The sequence below is a fragment of the Camelus bactrianus genome, chromosome 20 (genome assembly GCF_048773025.1).
Source record: "Camelus bactrianus isolate YW-2024 breed Bactrian camel chromosome 20, ASM4877302v1, whole genome shotgun sequence".
Taxonomy (NCBI): Eukaryota; Metazoa; Chordata; class Mammalia; order Artiodactyla; family Camelidae; genus Camelus; species Camelus bactrianus.
In genome coordinates this window covers 28450073-28466366 of record NC_133558.1, presented here as the reverse complement: position 1 = coordinate 28466366, position 16294 = coordinate 28450073, and the positions used below count along the sequence as shown (strand labels likewise).

The 16294-nt window shown below is 51.4% G+C and overlaps 2 protein-coding genes across 8 annotated transcripts; one reads left to right on the top strand and one right to left on the bottom strand.

Moving 5' to 3' along the window:
• Nucleotides 1-3342: 3342 nt before the first annotated feature.
• LOC105083793 (kelch domain-containing protein 3) lies at nucleotides 3343-13831 on the bottom strand. Of its 5 annotated transcripts, XM_045509361.2 has the most exons (15): nucleotides 13676-13831; nucleotides 11276-11488; nucleotides 10921-11097; nucleotides 10653-10768; nucleotides 10399-10470; nucleotides 10076-10289; nucleotides 9910-9996; nucleotides 9662-9770; nucleotides 9461-9534; nucleotides 5258-5405; nucleotides 5077-5143; nucleotides 4895-4999; nucleotides 4528-4602; nucleotides 4295-4412; nucleotides 3343-3869 (listed from the first exon to the last, which is right to left on the bottom strand). In XM_045509361.2, exons 2-15 carry the CDS (start codon nucleotides 11427-11429, stop codon nucleotides 3733-3735), a joined length of 1653 nt encoding a protein of 550 aa, XP_045365317.1. In that variant the 5' UTR covers nucleotides 11430-11488; nucleotides 13676-13831; the 3' UTR covers nucleotides 3343-3732. The 5 variants fall into 5 exon arrangements, with proteins under 5 accessions (XP_045365317.1, XP_010972068.1, XP_074204856.1 ...); XM_074348755.1 differs by lacking the exons at nucleotides 3343-3869; nucleotides 4295-4412; nucleotides 4528-4602; ... (1 more) ...; nucleotides 5077-5143; nucleotides 5258-5405 and adding exons at nucleotides 7490-8124; nucleotides 9262-9340; nucleotides 12762-12835 and having other exon boundaries at nucleotides 13676-13830; XM_010973768.3 differs by lacking the exons at nucleotides 3343-3869; nucleotides 4295-4412; nucleotides 4528-4602; ... (1 more) ...; nucleotides 5077-5143; nucleotides 5258-5405 and adding exons at nucleotides 7490-8124; nucleotides 9262-9340.
• Nucleotides 13832-13977: 146 nt separating this feature from the next.
• Nucleotides 13978-15778, top strand: MEA1 (male-enhanced antigen 1). 3 transcript variants are annotated; one of them, XM_010973763.3, is made up of 4 exons: nucleotides 13978-14180; nucleotides 14594-14873; nucleotides 14960-15062; nucleotides 15383-15778. In XM_010973763.3, the coding sequence occupies exons 1-4, from the start codon at nucleotides 13993-13995 to the stop codon at nucleotides 15532-15534; spliced, it is 723 nt and encodes a 240-aa protein (XP_010972065.2). In that variant the 5' UTR covers nucleotides 13978-13992; the 3' UTR covers nucleotides 15535-15778. The 3 variants fall into 3 exon arrangements, with proteins under 3 accessions (XP_010972065.2, XP_010972066.1, XP_045365318.1); XM_010973764.3 differs by having other exon boundaries at nucleotides 14002-14136; XM_045509362.2 differs by having other exon boundaries at nucleotides 14110-14243.
• The last annotated feature ends 516 nt before the right edge of the window (nucleotides 15779-16294 follow it).

Here is a 16294-nt window from a genome sequence, read left to right as displayed (position 1 = left end):
CCCTACCCACACTGAGGCAGAGGAGGGGAGTGACCCAAGCATCCTGAGTCCATGACTAGGTGATCAGGAGAAAGCTACAGAAGAAAGGAGGGGGAGAGGGATGAGGAAGAGTCAGGTGATGGGAGAGGGCACAGAGACCAAAGGCGACTGGGTGCCACCCAAGACTGAGATTTGGAATGAAGTCAGTCAGAGAAAAAGAAGCCAGGGCTTAGGAGGGTCAGGATGCCCAGGATGAGACAACAGAACAACACAGACACGGTAGGCCCATGCTTGCTCCGCTTTGCAGTGTGGTGCTCCTGCTGGTTCTCACAGAACCATCCTGCTGGCCCGTGCTACTGGGAGGCAGCAGCAGGTTGGGGCAGCAGTGGGCACACTGGGGCTGCCGCAGTTTGTCACTTAGGTGCCTCTCCACTTTGTGCCAGAGATCACAGCCTGTTTCTCTTATTGGTCCAGGCTGTGCCCTCATTCTTGAGCCAGCTCTCTGGGGCCAGCGCTCTTTGCTTCTCTGGGTTCTCATTCTCTTTATGAGCCAACCCTTTCCCACTGGAGAGCCCCTGGGCTGTAGCAGCCAGGCCAGCATGCACCACACATGGGGACCAGATGGGACTTTCTCCCATTGCTACCCCGTGCTGCTGCTGCCCCAACTGACTCCTACATGGGCGGAGCTGTAGGCCACTGACTAGGCTCACCAGCTGCACCTGTTTCCACCCCTTCATCCCTACTCAGTCGCCCTGCTCCGCAGTTCCCCATAGGGTACCCACCTGCTCATCTGCAGTGGACCAGCCTACGATTCTTAAGGGAAGAACACACCAGTCTTGATCCCCCAAACCCTGCACGTTCCAGTCTGCAGTCCAGCTCCTACACACACTAACCCCACTTCGACTCTGGCCTGGCTGATATGCCCAATCTAGCCATCCAGGCAAGCAGTCCTGACTGGCCTTCTCTCACCAGCACCAGTAGAAATCTGAGCTTCCTCTGCGCTCAAGACTTTTTATTCCTACAGGGCGAACACTTCCAGGCTGTCTCGGGATGGAAGTTTGCTACCCTGACCCCCTTGTGAGCCTCATTCTGCAAAGCCTCATTCTTTATATCTCTTTAGCTGATTTGCACACAAAGGACTACATATTGATTCCATTTATATAAGATAAATCTAGAGAAAGTGGTTTGGTGGTTGCCTGGAGCTGGAGGAATTGGGAAGAAAGGGGAAAAGACTGCTAGAAGGTACGGGATTTCTTTTGGGGGTGCTGAAAATGTTACAAAATTGTGGTATTCAACTCTGTGAATATACTAAAAACCACTGAATTGCCCACTTTAAGTGGGTAAATTGGAAGGCATGTGAATTGTATCTCAATAAAGCTGTTAACAATAAAAACCAAAACCAAACAAACCCATAGCTGAAGCTCAGCTCTCCAAAATCTCCTCTGGCTCCTTGTTGAAGGGGAAAAGTAGCAGGCTTGGGGGCCAGTACAGTCTCATAGTGGACATACATCATGGTTTCTTGACCACCCTTCACCTGAACCTCTTTCTCACGCTTGGAAACCTCCCACCACAAATCTAGGTAGAAGACAGAATCTACCTCCCACCATATAAAAAACCAGACACTTGCTTTCCCAGCCTCCCCCTTGCAGCCAGGTGATCAGATGCCTCTGCCAGCAACATCTGTCTAGAGCAGAGCAGGGGGTAAATGGAGTGCTGCCTTTGGCGGTGGCAGTGACATCTTCACATCAACACTGGTTCTGAGAAAATTAACATAACGTTGTAAACTGACTGTACTTCAATTAAACACACACACACAAAAGCTCACTGGTTCCAAGGTAGGACTTAAGAGTGCTTTTAACTGCTCAGACTTTACCCCTCACTAGTCTTTTTTTTTTTTTTTTTTTGAGCTTCTCTCCAACCTTAGTTCCTCTGTAAGCCCAATAGTTCAATAGTCTTTTTCTGCTTTTATCAACCAGAATCAGTTTTTTTGGCTTTAAAGCAGGACTGATACATGTGACACTGGGGACCCTGGAGCACAGGCTCCCTCACTCCCTTTGGGCCAAACTATCCTGGTAGCTACAGCTCTCATCTTACAATTACTGGGAGCAGCACATTTTATGCATTTTTATCATAACATCTTTCCCCCCATCCAAGAAGTATCAAGTAATAACAGATGTCCTAACTTCTAATTCTACCTCCCTTTTTCTTTACAGCTGCTTTTTAGATGTTAATCTTTCTAATATTCTGTATCTTTGTCATTTATTTGCCCCCTCATCCTGTTTGTGATTAACTGGTCTTCTTAATTCTTAGTTTAGAAATTTTATGAATTCTAGAAAATTCTCAGCCTCCTTAAAATTACCTCCTTCTGCAACTTTGGTTTGGGTCACACCTCACTCTGTCGTCTGCTTTTTCACCTTTTCCTTAGTTTCTCTTTCTCTCTATCTCTGGGCTCCATGGGTATACCTTCTTCAGATCTACTTCCAGCTCATTTTCCTTCCTGGTGTGTCTAATCTGCCACTTAATCAGAAAGTCTGTAACTTCAAATAGTATATTTTTCATTAAAAAAATTTTTTAATCAAACTAATTTGGTCCTTCTTTTCATTAGCATACCTTTTCTTTCATCATAAGACTTGTTTTTTTGTATTTTATACTTCCAACATCTCAAGTCTTGCTGGTTTGATTTAATTGCCTATTGTTTCTTACGACTCCTGCTCATGGTAGTTTCTTTCCTTGTGCGCTTTGTGTCTTCACTGTAGGCTCATATTCCTTGAAATTCTATCTGAAGGAATTCCTTGAGGCCTAGATTTAAAGTTCAGTCCTCAAGAGAGGATTGTATTTGGTTCTGCCAGGTACCTAGAGAGACCATCAACCTGAGATCCCTGTAAACTTAATTGTCAGCTTGAGGATTTCCCAGTCCACATTAGAATGAACCCTCCACCCAAACAGTACTGAGGGGAAGGGTATGCTCAGTGGTAGAGTGTATACCTAGCAAGCACAAGGTCCTGGGTTCAATTCCCAGTACCTCCACTAAAAATAATAAATTAAAAAGCCCAATTACCACCCCCAAATAAAATAATACTAAAACAAACAAACAAAAAACCAACTACTGAGAGCCAGCTGTGTTTACAAGTTATTGGGGAAGCTCTTTGTCCCACATCCTACCACCCCTTGAATCCAAAATCAAAGCTAAGGAGGTGAGTTGTGGGATTGGTTCCCTCTCTGAATGACTGTTTCAGCTGTTGGATTTAAGTAGGATGGGTCTCTGATCTGACTTCCCACTCTGTAGGAACCTTAGGTTTATTGCCCACCTCATATGTCCCTGAAAAAATAGTTCTACGCCACTCACAAAAGGAAATAAAAAGATGAGTAATAAGAGTGTTTATGAACTGGCTCCCAGTCCCAGCCCTGGGAGTCACTGACAGACTCTATGGCCTTCAACTGGCCTCAAGATCACTCACTGGTCCTTCTCTTTCTACACCACAATCATTATTTTAAGGCACGGATGGGAGAAGGACACTAGAATATTATGAAGCAGATCCAAGCAGGGCGAGTGTGGCATGGCAGAGGGCTGACCTGCTCCTCCTGTCAGTCCTGGGGCAGTCCGAAAGCCTGCTAGTCATCTCCGAGCCAATCTAGTTCCAAGGCAGATGTGATCCTCGCCCTTGGGAAAGAACCAGAACAGGGCAAGCCCAAAGGTGTCCCCACAGATGCATTTCTCACTGGGGTAGTGGCAGAGTTGAAGACAGTTCCTTATTACTCCTTGCTCAAAGGGAGATGTCTTCTGTCCTTGCCTGCATTTCGGCGCCTCTTTCGACTCAAAAAGCTCTCTAACTTCTTGCTGCGTTTCAGCTCCTTGAACTTTTCAGCGAGGACCAACTGGCGCTGCTCAGCTGGAGCACAGGAAGAAAGAAAGCTGGTAAGCAAAGAAAGCCCCCTTTCCCTTTCCCCAGGCCCGTAATTCTTAACCACTTTGCTCGAATATATGACATATCCGGAGTTCACCGGTGTGTGGAAGCAAGGTGACTCCTATGATTCTACTCTTTCTCAATATGAGTTTCTTCTCTGTGCCCAACCTAACAAATGTGGGGGTGAAACAGAGATACGAGTGACACTTCCTGCCCATAGTCTAATTAGGGATACAAGAATGGTTACACACAACCCTGCCCTACTATTTCTACTTCCCTTCAGCTTACCATGGGATCCAGCCTTCATGCCTCCCTTAGGGAGCTCATAGGCCCCCAATACAGCATCCTGCCACTATGGCCACCCAACCCCCATCCCTGTAACTAGTCGGTCATAGCTGTGCCCTACTCACATTTCTTCAGGAAGTATGGCCGATGGCCCTGCTGGGCCTGAGCCCGCCGTTCCTGCTTCAGTGCCAGGCGCAGCTCCTGCTGCTGCTTCCGTTCCTGCTGCGCCATTTCTTGCTGCTCCTGATGGGCAAAGATGAGATTGGGGGGACAGGTAAATAGGAGGGACCGTGAATCACCTTCCACTTCTACCTGCTCTCCCTACTTCCCCCTCCTTGGGTAATTCTCACCTACTCACCATTCGCTGAAGCAACTGCTGCAGTTTCTCATGCTCCTCCCCTGAACGGCGCTTCTTCAACTGCTTTTTCACAAGCTCCACATTGGAAGGTGAATGTGATGGTTAGCATTCTGTAAATGGTAGCTAAAACTTTGTGCCAAGCGTTATTCTAAGAGATTCACGTATGTTAACTCAATGACCCTATGAGACAGGAATTATTATCTCTTTTTATGATTAGGAAACTGAAGCAGAAATTGGTTAAGTAACCTGCCAATGATGACATCAGCTAGTGAACTGATGCACCCTACTCCCTTCTGCCAGACTCCCTAACCTGTGCTCTAGTTTTCCACCCCTTGGAGTCTCCACAAACCAGTCCCATGGTACACACCTCTTTCTCTCTGGCTCGGATGTCATTTAGAAATTTATATGTTTTATCAAACACCTCAGGATTATATTCCCCTGACAGATCGTCAAAGCGGGGGTCCCGGGCTACCTTTGGAGAGAACAGAGAATATAAAAGAATTGTTCGGTGTCCTTTCACTTAGAAAGTGCTTACTGCCTCCTCCTCACCTTCTTACTGATGGGGACAACTTGACGCAAAAATGGCACCCGGACCTTGGCTGACATTTCCAGAGGCCTACAGAGAAATCAAAGGACAGGTCAAAGGCCTCCCACCTGCCATCCAGAAAAGCAGACAATTACTCAAGGTCCCAGGTATCCTCCAACAACTGTGACAGGCCTTGCTCCTCACCTGTGCTTATCTGCAACACACGCTTTTTGGACAGGTGGTCTAGAACCTTGCTTCTTAGTGCTGTTTCCAGTTACCAATTGTTTGAATGTCTTAGTCCCCATTTGGCTCTGCAATTCCAACAGCTCCTCAAATGACATGTTAGATGTGCCTGTGGAAGTGGGGTGGGGGGACCACAAGATGCTCAGCTCAGCACCTTCCACTGCTGCAAAGACATCACCCCATCCTTACTCCTTAGGTCACTGATCCTTTCCAACATCCTAACCTTAAGGCCCATCACTGCAGGTCCCAGGCAGCACAAGTTGTAATGGTGCTACACTGACACCTAACTCCCCATCTGTTCCAGTTACCTGGGGCCTCACCTTGCTAAGGTGTATATGTAAGGCTGGAGGTGGACCAAGCCAGTTTCTTCTTTTTCATCTTCTCTCTTTTGGGGGGAGGAGGGGTAATTAGGTATGATGATGATGATGATGATGATGAATTTAATGGGGTTACTTGAGGATTGAGCCCATGACTTCATGCATGCTAAGTGTGTGCTCTACCACTGAGCTATACCCTCTTCCCTTTCATCTTCTCTTAAATTATTCCTTCGCAGGCTTCCCCACAAGGGCTCCTGTCTCCCTTGCTCAGGTACCACTGTCATTATTCTGGTTCAGAACACTCTCAACACCTCTCACTTTTATCAGTGCTCTAGCCTCCTAACTGCTCTCTCAACTTCCAGCCTCAATCCTCTCGAAGCTATGCTCCCCAGAGAGAGGCATTGAAAATGCAAATCCGATCTTAGCACTCCCACCTCATTTCCACATACATATCCTTCAGATCAGAACTCAAAATTCCCCAATGGCTTCTATCTTGCTCAAAATAAAAGCTATAGGCTTTGTAACAGCCTGAAACCCCCACGTGACCAAAACCCCATATTGTCTCTAATCTTCCTACTCCTTTCCAGTCGACTGGCATCCTAGCAGTTCCTAAGCAGGGAGGTATGTTCCCATCTCAGTTCCTTTGCACTTAATTTTGCCTCTGCTTGGGAACACTTCCTCCAGATGTATTTATTACTTGCTCTCTCACCTCCTTCAAAGTATTTCTCAAATGTCCCCCACTCAGAGAGGCCTTCTGTGATTACTTAAAAATTGCAACCCTGCCTCTGCTTTCTCTTCAAAGCTCTTATCATTTTTTGAAAAACTGGGATACAACTCATATACCATATAATTCACCATTTAAAGTATGTCATTCTGTGCTTTATTGTCTTTTCATATACCAACTTGCTTGGTTTCATTTTTTTTTAACCCCTAAAAGGTAAGCTTCATGAGAACTTTTTTGGGTTGCTTTATTCACTATTCTCTCTTAAGCATCTAGAACTGTACCTGCATACAACAGATGCTCAACAGTGTCTCTGAAATTTGTTGACTCCTGACCTACTAACCATTTCCCAATCACCCATGCCCTTTCCTGCCTGTGGTTTTGAACATCTGTTTTCTCCCTGCGCAAAACCCTCATCCTTCCTTTAAGAAACTGTTCAGGATGTCCTAATCCAGGAAGCATCCTCTCTCACTCCCCACTTTCCAGTGCGTTGGGGGGCGCTCCAGTGTTTGCGTCTGTCATAGAATTTAGCAGTCTCACGGTGACGGCGTCCGCAGGGTCCGAGCCCACACCAGACTCTGAGTTACTGGGCGCGGGGCGGGCACCCCCGTCTGGATCCTCTCCCCGCCCCCAGCGCCCGCGCTACCCCTCAGCCCAGCGCCGTGCCCTCACCCTTCCGCAAGTCTTCGGGCTCCAGGCCCTTGGAGTCCTCCCAGTCATCCTGGGCCCCACCAGGAGACTCGGCAGCCGCCCAGTCGCGAGAGCTCGCTCTCGGCATCCGTTCGTGCGGCGCGGCGAAGACGAATGGCGCTACTTCCGCTCCGGCGGCCCTCGCCCCGCCCCTTCCGGTGCCTATGGGAGGCCGAGTCCACGCGGCACAGGACAGCAGAGCAGAACCTGCCCACTGCTGAGCCGCCGGGCGGGGTCAGACGGGCTGCCCCTGGGTTCTGGGCCTAAGAGAGCGCCCACTCGAGGTAAAGTCGCCACCTTTCCGTCGCATGGCACTGTCCGCGCCGATGAGAGACTACGATGAGAGACTACGTCCAGCCGTGGTGATGTCTAGTTGCCTAATGCTCTTGGCTGAGAAGCCAGAACCTCAGCACTCTGCCCCCATAGCACACTCCTACCATCCCCATCATATTCCACAAGAGATCACACGTTTGGAGATTTTTATTTCATTTTTATAAAATCAGAGCTGGCTGAGAGCGTCAGGGTGCAGCAACAGCTTAAGGAAGGGTGGGATTATCTGCTGGTCCTTGCCTCCCCAGGTAAGGGAGAAGGAGGTTTCATGCCAACAGCTGCAACTCCTCTCAGCTCCCAATCAATGCCCATGGCTCAAGCAGGGGGAAGGAGTGGAAATACGGGTAGGGGGGAAGCTCCTGAGGCTCAGACACTGCTTGCTTCTCCCTTCACCCCATTCCCTTCTTCTGTTCCCAGCAGAGCATGGCTGGCATGGGGCAGAGCAGAGGCCCAGGAGCAGTTGGAGGGAGGTGGATGGGACAGAGCACCAAGGGGAAGGGGCCCTCGGCCCAAGGAGGAAGGGACCTAGCCCTCCCCACCTACAGCTCCCCACTGAGTTCACAGCACAGAAAACATCTCTAGTCCAACAACTCCATGTGGAGGTATACCAAGTCCAGGGTCCAAAGGGGCAGGCGGGTGAGAGATGGGCAGGGGCAGTGGAAACAACAGCAGGCTCAGGAAGGGAAGCGGCAGAAACTTCCCCCTATCCATGGGAGGAGACGATGGGGCGACTGATATTGCTGTTGGTGGTCATGGCATTCAGCTCCCACCTGGAAGGCCAACAATGACAGGCAGAAAGGACAGAAAGGGGAGCCTCCATCCCCAAGCCCAGAATTGCTTGAACAAAGCTATGAACATACCAGTCCCTTCTACTTCCTAAAGCTCAACCACCCACAGCCACCTCTTCCTTACAGCCCTACTAGGTTTAACAATTAGTCACCACCCACCACCAAATCCAGTACCACCCACTCCTCCACCTGCAAGCTCATGTGGACTTCCTGTTTGCTCACATATTTGTATTCTTGTGCCCAACACCTGGAGAAAACCACCTGTTGTATACATCTCAATAAACTTCCCAACCTACCTTTCCTCCTCTGTTCAAATCCAAAACGAAAGCCTATCCCCCTCACTCCACCAGGAATGCCCCTTTTTGCTCTCAGTTCCCATCCTTTTAAGGCTCTGACTTAGCTCTCACATCCTCCCTGAGGCCTTCTCCATCCATTCCACCACATTAAAATTAAGTCCCTCTCTTTTTAGCAATTCTATCACTCTACGTAGATTCACCAAGTACCTCCTTACACCAAGGCTACAGGCTACTTGGTATTAGGTACTTGCACATGTGTCAATCCTGGGCTGGTCCAAGATCCATCAGTTCAACCATGTATACTCTGTCACCAAATACTGAACACAGAGACCCTCAGCAAGTAAGAGTTAAATTGAACTGATACAAGGAGAGGGAAGTGTCACAGAATGACCCAGAAGGGCACAATTATATGCAAAATAACTTAGTGCTTGATCTGGACCTAAGAATGGAATTCAAGGGCAAGTAGCTAGGAAGGACCTCCCTTAATTCTGGAACTGATGTGATCCAGAAGCTCTGAAACTTGTCTTTACTTTGCAACTAGGTTCTAAGATTTAATCAAACTTTCTCAGCACGTTAACAAAAACTGAATAAGCAGGTCTCAGGAAGTGATGTTTCTGAGCTTGGTTTGAAAAACTGGATTTTTTTTTCCCCACACAATTTACCGTGCTGACAGTTTTATATTTCCTTCCAGCTCACTCTCCACAAGCACACTACATCTCCAGCAGAACAAAACCTATCTCCCCCATCGTGAGACCAAGCCAGTCAGGTCATGCCTGTGCTGCCTACTCACCTCAACCCATCCCTTTCTAACCAGTCACTATACCTGATGTCATGGGGCAAACAGGACTGGTCCAGGTTATACTGAATCACAGCCAGTTTGCACAGAGTCTTCAGACTAGGGCCTTAAAAGGAGGAGTGAAGAGGGAGATGGTCAAAGCTGAGGAAAGAGCCCAGTCCTGGATATCACCACCCAAAGACAGGCACCCTGATGACATGAGCACTTTGGGAGTAAGTGTACTTACTAAAGTCCAAGATGTGTAAGTCAGAATGATCTATGAGGTCAAATTCATCTCCCAGGCCTTCCTCAGGAGACGGACTGTAGGGATCAAAAGAGAGATGAAGGAAGGAGCAGAGACGACCCACGAGACCCTCTCGCTCAAATGTCTCCCAGGTGAGTCACAGGCTGAGACCCTTCCTGGATCCCTCCCCTCTCTCCTCCTAACCTGGTGCCCCCAAAGAGGACAATCTTGTCACCAACAATACAGCAACACTGGCGCCGGCGGGGACACGGCCCCTTCCCTTTCGGTTCAATCTTTTTCCAGGTAAACGACACTAAAAAGAATTTATATGGTGGTTCAAGGCCTGCCTACTCCAGATATCCTCTCCACCCACGCACCTCACCTATTCAGGATTATTCTCCCCCTTGCCCGAAATTCCTCTCTGTTCCTCCTTTAAAGGCAGTGCTCTTTACCAGGGTTAAACTTCCAGAGGTCATGGAAGTGCCGGTTCAGCCTTGCATTATAGCCACCAAAAATGTACAGCTCCCCATTGTAGCCAACTGGAAGGAGAGAGGAATGTTAGGAGCGTGGGGACAATGGGCAGGAAGGGGACTCGGTGGGGATGGAACAGACACTCACAAGCTGAGTGGCTCCGGCGCCCCTCAGGAAGCACTGGGGTGGGTGGACAGTCCAGCCAGGCCTCAGTCCTCGTGTCAAAGACGCGGATGCGGTTGCAGTAAATCTCATTGTTGGAATGGAATGGCCCAAAACGGTCGGCGCGGCCCCCAAAGACATACATGTGACTGCCCAGCATTGTGGCCGAGTGGAAGTCCCTCCAGCGTGCAGGGTTGCCCTGGGCAGGAGCAGGGTGGGAGGGGGAGAGGGTCAGCTTTCACTGTTTGAGCTCCCTATGGTTTCTTAAATTGAGGGTGGGGACCTGGAAGAGAGGAAGAAGGGCAGACCTTTGTACAGATCAGGGTCCACGTCATGGTGCTGGTATCCAGCTTGTGAATGTCATTGGAAAAGCAGTCCGCCTGAGAGGGAAGAGAGAGGAAGTGAAAGAAGGAATAAATGAGGGGCAGTGGTCACTCTCCAGCCCTCCATCCCTCCCCACTCAGAACCTGCAAGCAAACCAAAGCCTTCCATTCCACGACCTTCAATTCCCCTTCCACTTTCTCATTCCCACCCTAAACCTGTAGTTTCTTCCCAGACCTACCAGCTGCTCGTAGCCCCCGAAAATGTACATGGTCTTGCCCAGGACACAAGCCGAATGTCCATCCCGGGCCCCAGGAACTGTTCCTGACACTCGGGGTGTGGACCACTTGTGAGTATCTGAAGGAGGGGAGAGGGTGGGCCTGGTAAGCAAGTTGACACTCTCTCCTAGACTCTGGGGGGCCTTACTCCCAGCTCCCTCAGCCCACACCCTTCCCAGCCCCCCAAGGCACCAGCTGGCAGAACACAGCCTCTCCAAGACCCATACTCACTGACATCAAAGGCATAGAGCACGTTGCAGGCCCCTTCGGTGTCATTCCGCCCGCCCCAGAGGAAGACTGTGTCATCGATGAGGACAGTTGAGTGTCCATACCTCATGTAGGGTACCACGGGAGCCTGCCCGCGGGTGGCAGGTCTCACTGGGGGCAGCTTTGTCCAACGCAAGGACACTGTGGGCACAGTTCTGCTCAGCCCTGGGAACCTCCCTTCAGGCTGTCCACCTTTTCCCAAACCAGATATTCATTTCCCCCACTCCCTTTGGCCACAGGGATCACCATCAAACCTCATTCAGCTGCCCGTTGCCCTCCCTGACATGGGCACCCAGGGAAGGTCCCCAAATTAGCTTACCTGCATTGAAAATGTGCACATCAATCTGACGCAGCGTCTCATAGTCTTCACCGGAGCAGTAACCCCCGAAGGAGTATACCCGGTGCCCGACAGCCACTGCAGCATGGTTCACCCTGCGGGGCCCGCCCTCCAGGTGCACTGTCCACCGTAACATCCCCTGGGCCACTGGTTACAGCAACATGCCCCCCCGGCACGGCCTGCTGCCTCTGCTACCTGAACACAAATTAGGGCCACGGGCTCCTCAGACGAGGCCTTTGCCCGCCTCACTGTGACTCTGCCCAAGACTAGCCCTTGCCTCTAAGTGTCACCCTGGTGGCCCTCCCACACCACCCCTCCGCAGCTCAGGTGGCTGGCTTTGCCCCAGGGGAGCTGCCGAGGTCAGGGAGCTAGCCCTGGCCCTGTGTTCTCCAACAGGGAAGGGTGGGGCCAGTCTGACCTGACTGCCAGCTCAGGCTGCTGATCAAGGCTCAACATGGTCATACCCCACTCATGGAGGCGCCACCCCGTCCCTGGCCTGGCCCAAGCTCCAAGCCCCCTTCCCAGGCCGGTGAGTTAGTTCTCTTGTCTCTCTGGCTGTGCTCTGCTTACTGCCACCTCTCTAAGAATCTCTGTGCTCTTTGAGGTGGGGAGAGGGATCTCAAAATACTCAGAGCTATTAATAGCCCAGCCAGCCCCAGACAGTCTATTGAAAGCTGGCATGAGTGCCTCCAAGCAAAAAAGCTTTTAGGCTTTTAGAATGGAATACTCCCTTTATCCACAACAGGGTGGGATTGATCCAGGGCAGGGACCTCCACGGATGGATAGCTAGGGGGCTCTTGTCAAGCTGAGCTGTTGTCTTCGGGGTCACCCAGGGCCCCTCATAGGCACAAGGAGTTCCTTTGACAGCTGTGCCTGGTATGCTGCCAAGACTAGGAACTTAAGCCAGAAAGGTATGTGTCTACTGGGGATTGACAGAACGGGAGTGAGGAGGAGGGGTTTTCTCCTCTTGCCACTTGCCCAACCCTGCTATTGTGGTAAAGAACGAGCTGTTTCCAGCAGCTTTTCTCCCACTTGGGTTCCTCAGAGGGGCTAAGGGTGGGGTGCACACTGCAAAGCAGTGGAAGCAGTTGGAAGGAAAGCAAAAATGCCCTTGTGCAGGACAAGAAAAAGACAGCAGGCATAAGAGGTCATGGTCTCTCAATCTGCCAACCTAGTGATAAAGGGTACATCTGGAGGCTCTGTCCCTAGGCAGATCCTGCGACTGGCACTGCCTTCGCTGGCAAGCACCTGCTGGTTTTGGGTGAATCGTTTGCTCCCTCTTCAAGAAGCCCTAGCGGAGGGAAGACCCAGGCAGAACCTCAGGCGCAGAAAAAGCTCAAGTAAAGGAGGCCCCTTGCAAGAAAGACACACAGCTTTGGCTTTCGGCAGGCTTGCCAGCCCCCTCCCCGACCCCAGCCCACCTCCCTCAACCCCCCACCCCATGCTTTAAATAGCCACTCTGCCAAACCTGAAATAGCCCCAGCAGGAAACCACTCTCACTTCATTACTCCTGTCCTCAATCCAAAAGCTCTCGGATCTGGGCTTGTGGGGACAGATAGGAAGGAGGTGGAAGAGCTTAAGAATGGGAGTTCTTCATCTTCCCTCATAGCTTCTACTCTCCCTTCAGCTATATGAAAGTAAAGAATTCACAGGGGAAGAGAGAAGCAATTCCATCCAAAGGTGGAGAAAAAAAAAACTTAGCTTCTCGTCCATAAGGAGGGACAACTCAAGCTCGCGGATAACAAGCCTGCAGGTTCTCATGAACTCCTCTTATCCCTGGGTCTCTCCCATCCTCCATCACTGCCGCATTCTCAAGCTTCTTCAAATCCTTTAATGTACCTAACTACGCTCCTATTCTCTTGCAATTTTCAGTCCCCGTTTCTGGCCCTTCTCGAACTCCTGAGGGCTTTGCAATTTTCTCCTTTTTCCTTCTCCCATAACTCCAAGCTCCACTCCGATAGCCCTCTTCCTCTAAGGGATAGAAAGCTAATATTCATTGACCCCTTTCGACCAGAGATTTTCCTCCCTGTATATGACGCTATCCCTGCCTTCTTCCAGTCATCCGAACCTCCCTTCCCCCACAACGCCAGACACCCCCGCCCTTTGCTTCCGTTATCCTCAGCTTCCCTGTTCTCATAACCTGGTCTTCCTTCCAATTCCCTTTAGGGCTTTCTCTAGCTACCAGGTGTCTCCCATGGGTCTCCTCACCATCCTCCCCGAGTCCTCCTTTCCCCATTAACACTCTCCTTTCCCATCATCCCCCTAACTCCCTCCCCACCCCCACCTCATCTCTCTCAGGCCCCTCCCCCACGAATCCAGCTCTTGGCATGGGTGTCCCCAGCCCCTATAATTTTCCTAGTCCCTCAACCCACCCGGGGCTACCTGCCAGGCCGGGCCGGGGCGGGGCCGCGGGTCCTCGCGCTGCCTGCAGCCTAGAACCCGTTGCGCGCCAACCGACGACTCGGTCCCCAACGAGATAAACACAGCCAGGCTCGGACCTTCCAGCGGGCAGCTGTGTGCGCACGTGCAATCAGCGCTAAGCGCCCGAAGCCTACCGGGATTTGTAGTCCACGGGTTTGGGGAGGGACGTGAAGGGATCTCAGGAGTGGGCAAGAGCCGGAGGAGGTTCTGCACATGTGCAGTTGTGTCAAAGCCGCGAGACTTCTGGGTGATGTAGTCCTTTGTTGTCTGGGCAGAAGATGGTGGAGGCGGGACAAGGGGTGGACTATACGTCCTCGCTCGCGTCAATCATGAACGTGGGGCGGGGCTGGAGGACTAGTTGCCCCGGCACGTCCTGCCCCGCCGGAAGTGAAGGTGCGGGTTCGGCCGCGGGCTCTGAGCTGGTGAGGCGCGCGGAAGCACCGGTGCTGAGAATCAGCGGGGTCGGGTAGGGGACGTTGCAGCTGGGGCCATTTGAAGGAGCCCCTGGGGCCTGGAGGGCGTTTGTCAGGTGGTACTGATGAGAACCCCTTGGGGAGGAGAGAAGGGGCGGGTACTCCTTGTCTAGGGGAGCTTCTTTGGCAACCCGGAGTTCCTAAGTGAGTTGGGGGGAGGGGGCATGGCCTCCGGTTGGGCTGTTTTTTTAAGAATTGGCAGAGCAAGGCGGGTGGGCCCCGGCTGGCGATAAGAACCAACTTAAGAGGTGGAGCACTAGGAAAGGCTGAGGTGGGTCGGGTGCAGGAAGCTTGGGGCGTTTAAATGTTTTGTGGACGCAGGAGGAGACCACGGGAGATGGATGAAAGGCTGACGGTGGACCTAATTTCACCCAGTCCCTGTTCTCCTATCTCCTTGTTCTTGCAGCCCCTGCCTGATGGCAGCAGTAGTTCTAGGGGGAGACACCATGGGTCCTGAGCGTATCTTCCCCAGTCAGACTGAGGAACTCGGGCCACACCAGGGCTCTACAGAAGGTACTGGGGATTGGAGCAGTGAGGAGCCAGAGGAAGAGCAGGAGGAAACGGGGGCAGGCCCAGCTGGCTACTCCTACCAGCCTCTGAACCAAGATCCTGAACAAGAGGAAGTGGAGCTGGCACCGGTGGGAGATGGAGAAGATGTAGTTGCTGATATCCAGGACCGGATCCAGGTATGGTGGAGGAGACATTGTTCCTGAGCAGGTGAAGCTAGAACCCCTGCAGGGCTGGCCCTGAACTGCCTTCTCCGGCTCTGCAGGCTCTGGGGCTTCATTTGCCAGACCCACCATTAGAAAGCGAGGATGAAGATGAGGGGGGAGCTACAGCATTGAGCAACCACAGCTCTATTCCCATGGACCCAGGTAAGAGATCATTCTTTTATTCTGGAATAATTATAGAGGAAAGGGACTGGTTAGAGCCAGTAAAGGGAAATCACAGAGGAACACCCCATTTCTAAAACAAGTTTGTAATCTAAGATCCAGGTGAAATGATGTTCTTCTAGACTTGGGGGATCCAGCTGAAAATGCTATTCTTCTAGGCTTGGGGGATGAGCAGGCTTGCCTAGGAATAAAAAGGATTCAGTGACCTTGCTAGCCCAAAAGCTCTGGGTTAGTTCAGTGAGTGGAGAGGGGAGCTGTTCCCATTGTTTCTACCTGCAGCTGGTTTCTGCCTGTAATTTCAGAACACGTAGAGCTGGTGAAAAGGACGATGGCTGGAGTAAGCCTGCCTGCGCCAGGGGTTCCTGCTTGGGCTCGGGAGATATCAGATGCCCAGTGGGAAGATGTGGTACAGAAGGCCCTCCAAGCCCGGCAGGCTGCCCCTGCCTGGAAGTGACCACCCTGAGAGCTGCCTTATCTCCCTGCATTCCAGGCCATGACCAGCACAGGACTGAACACATCTTGGTCGTAATGTCCATCTTCATCTTCCTGTCTCCCTTTCTACACCAAGGCAAATCAGACTTCTTCTCAGAGACCCACTTTATTCAGTTCTGTACATATGGGGACATCGGCCCAAGCCCAACCCACCATAGCATGTATCACTCTGTGGAGAATAAAGCACCCTATGTACACAGCCAAAAGCTGCACTGCCTGCGCCCCTGGAACCTGGGTCCAGCCCTTCCCAGACCCTTGCCCCTTCAAGGTGCCTAAAGTGGACAAGTGAGGGCCTGCCCACCATCATCACAAACAGGAAATAAATAGGTGTTGGGGGGAGCCATGCTTGGGGCACTGCTCCCTGCTTCCTTCCTCCCAGCTTTGGAACCATCAGCACAGGAAAGCAGTCAGCCCCAGGGAGGTCCCTTCCATGTCAGTGATCCCAGGGCTGCTGCTCACCAAAGAGGGGGCACAGGGTGGGTGCTTGTTCATGCCCTTCTTTTGGTCCATCTGGGCTCTATTCACCCATCACCCAGAGCCTCTGGCTTTTCTCCTCCTGCCCTCCCACATTGTCTTGGTCAGGCAGGGAGCAAGAGGAAATCATGCAGCTCTGTCAGCCTGCACACTGCTGGAGCCAGGGGTCTATTTGTGCCTTTGGGGGTTGGCTCCCCTCCAGCTAACTAACTCCAGGGGCCAATGGGGCTTGACAGAGCTTTGGTGAG

Excerpts from the sequence above, each read along its gene's own strand:
- LOC105083793 (XM_045509361.2), bottom strand. The coding sequence starts at position 11,429 with ATGTTACGGTGGACAGTGCACCTGGAGGGCGGGCCCCGCAGGGTGAAC. Across the intron at positions 11,098-11,275 it reads TGTGCACATTTTCAATGCAG|TGTCCTTGCGTTGGACAAAG; the intron begins GTAAGCTAATTT and ends CTGTGCCCACAG. Across the intron at positions 4,603-4,894 it reads TCCGAGCCAGAGAGAAAGAG|CTTGTGAAAAAGCAGTTGAA; the intron begins GTGTGTACCATG and ends TCCAATGTGGAG.
- MEA1 (XM_010973763.3), top strand. The coding sequence starts at position 13,993 with ATGGTGGAGGCGGGACAAGGGGTGGACTATACGTCCTCGCTCGCGTCA. Across the intron at positions 14,181-14,593 it reads CTGAGAATCAGCGGGGTCGG|CCCCTGCCTGATGGCAGCAG; the intron begins GTAGGGGACGTT and ends TTGTTCTTGCAG. Across the intron at positions 15,063-15,382 it reads CTCTATTCCCATGGACCCAG|AACACGTAGAGCTGGTGAAA; the intron begins GTAAGAGATCAT and ends CTGTAATTTCAG.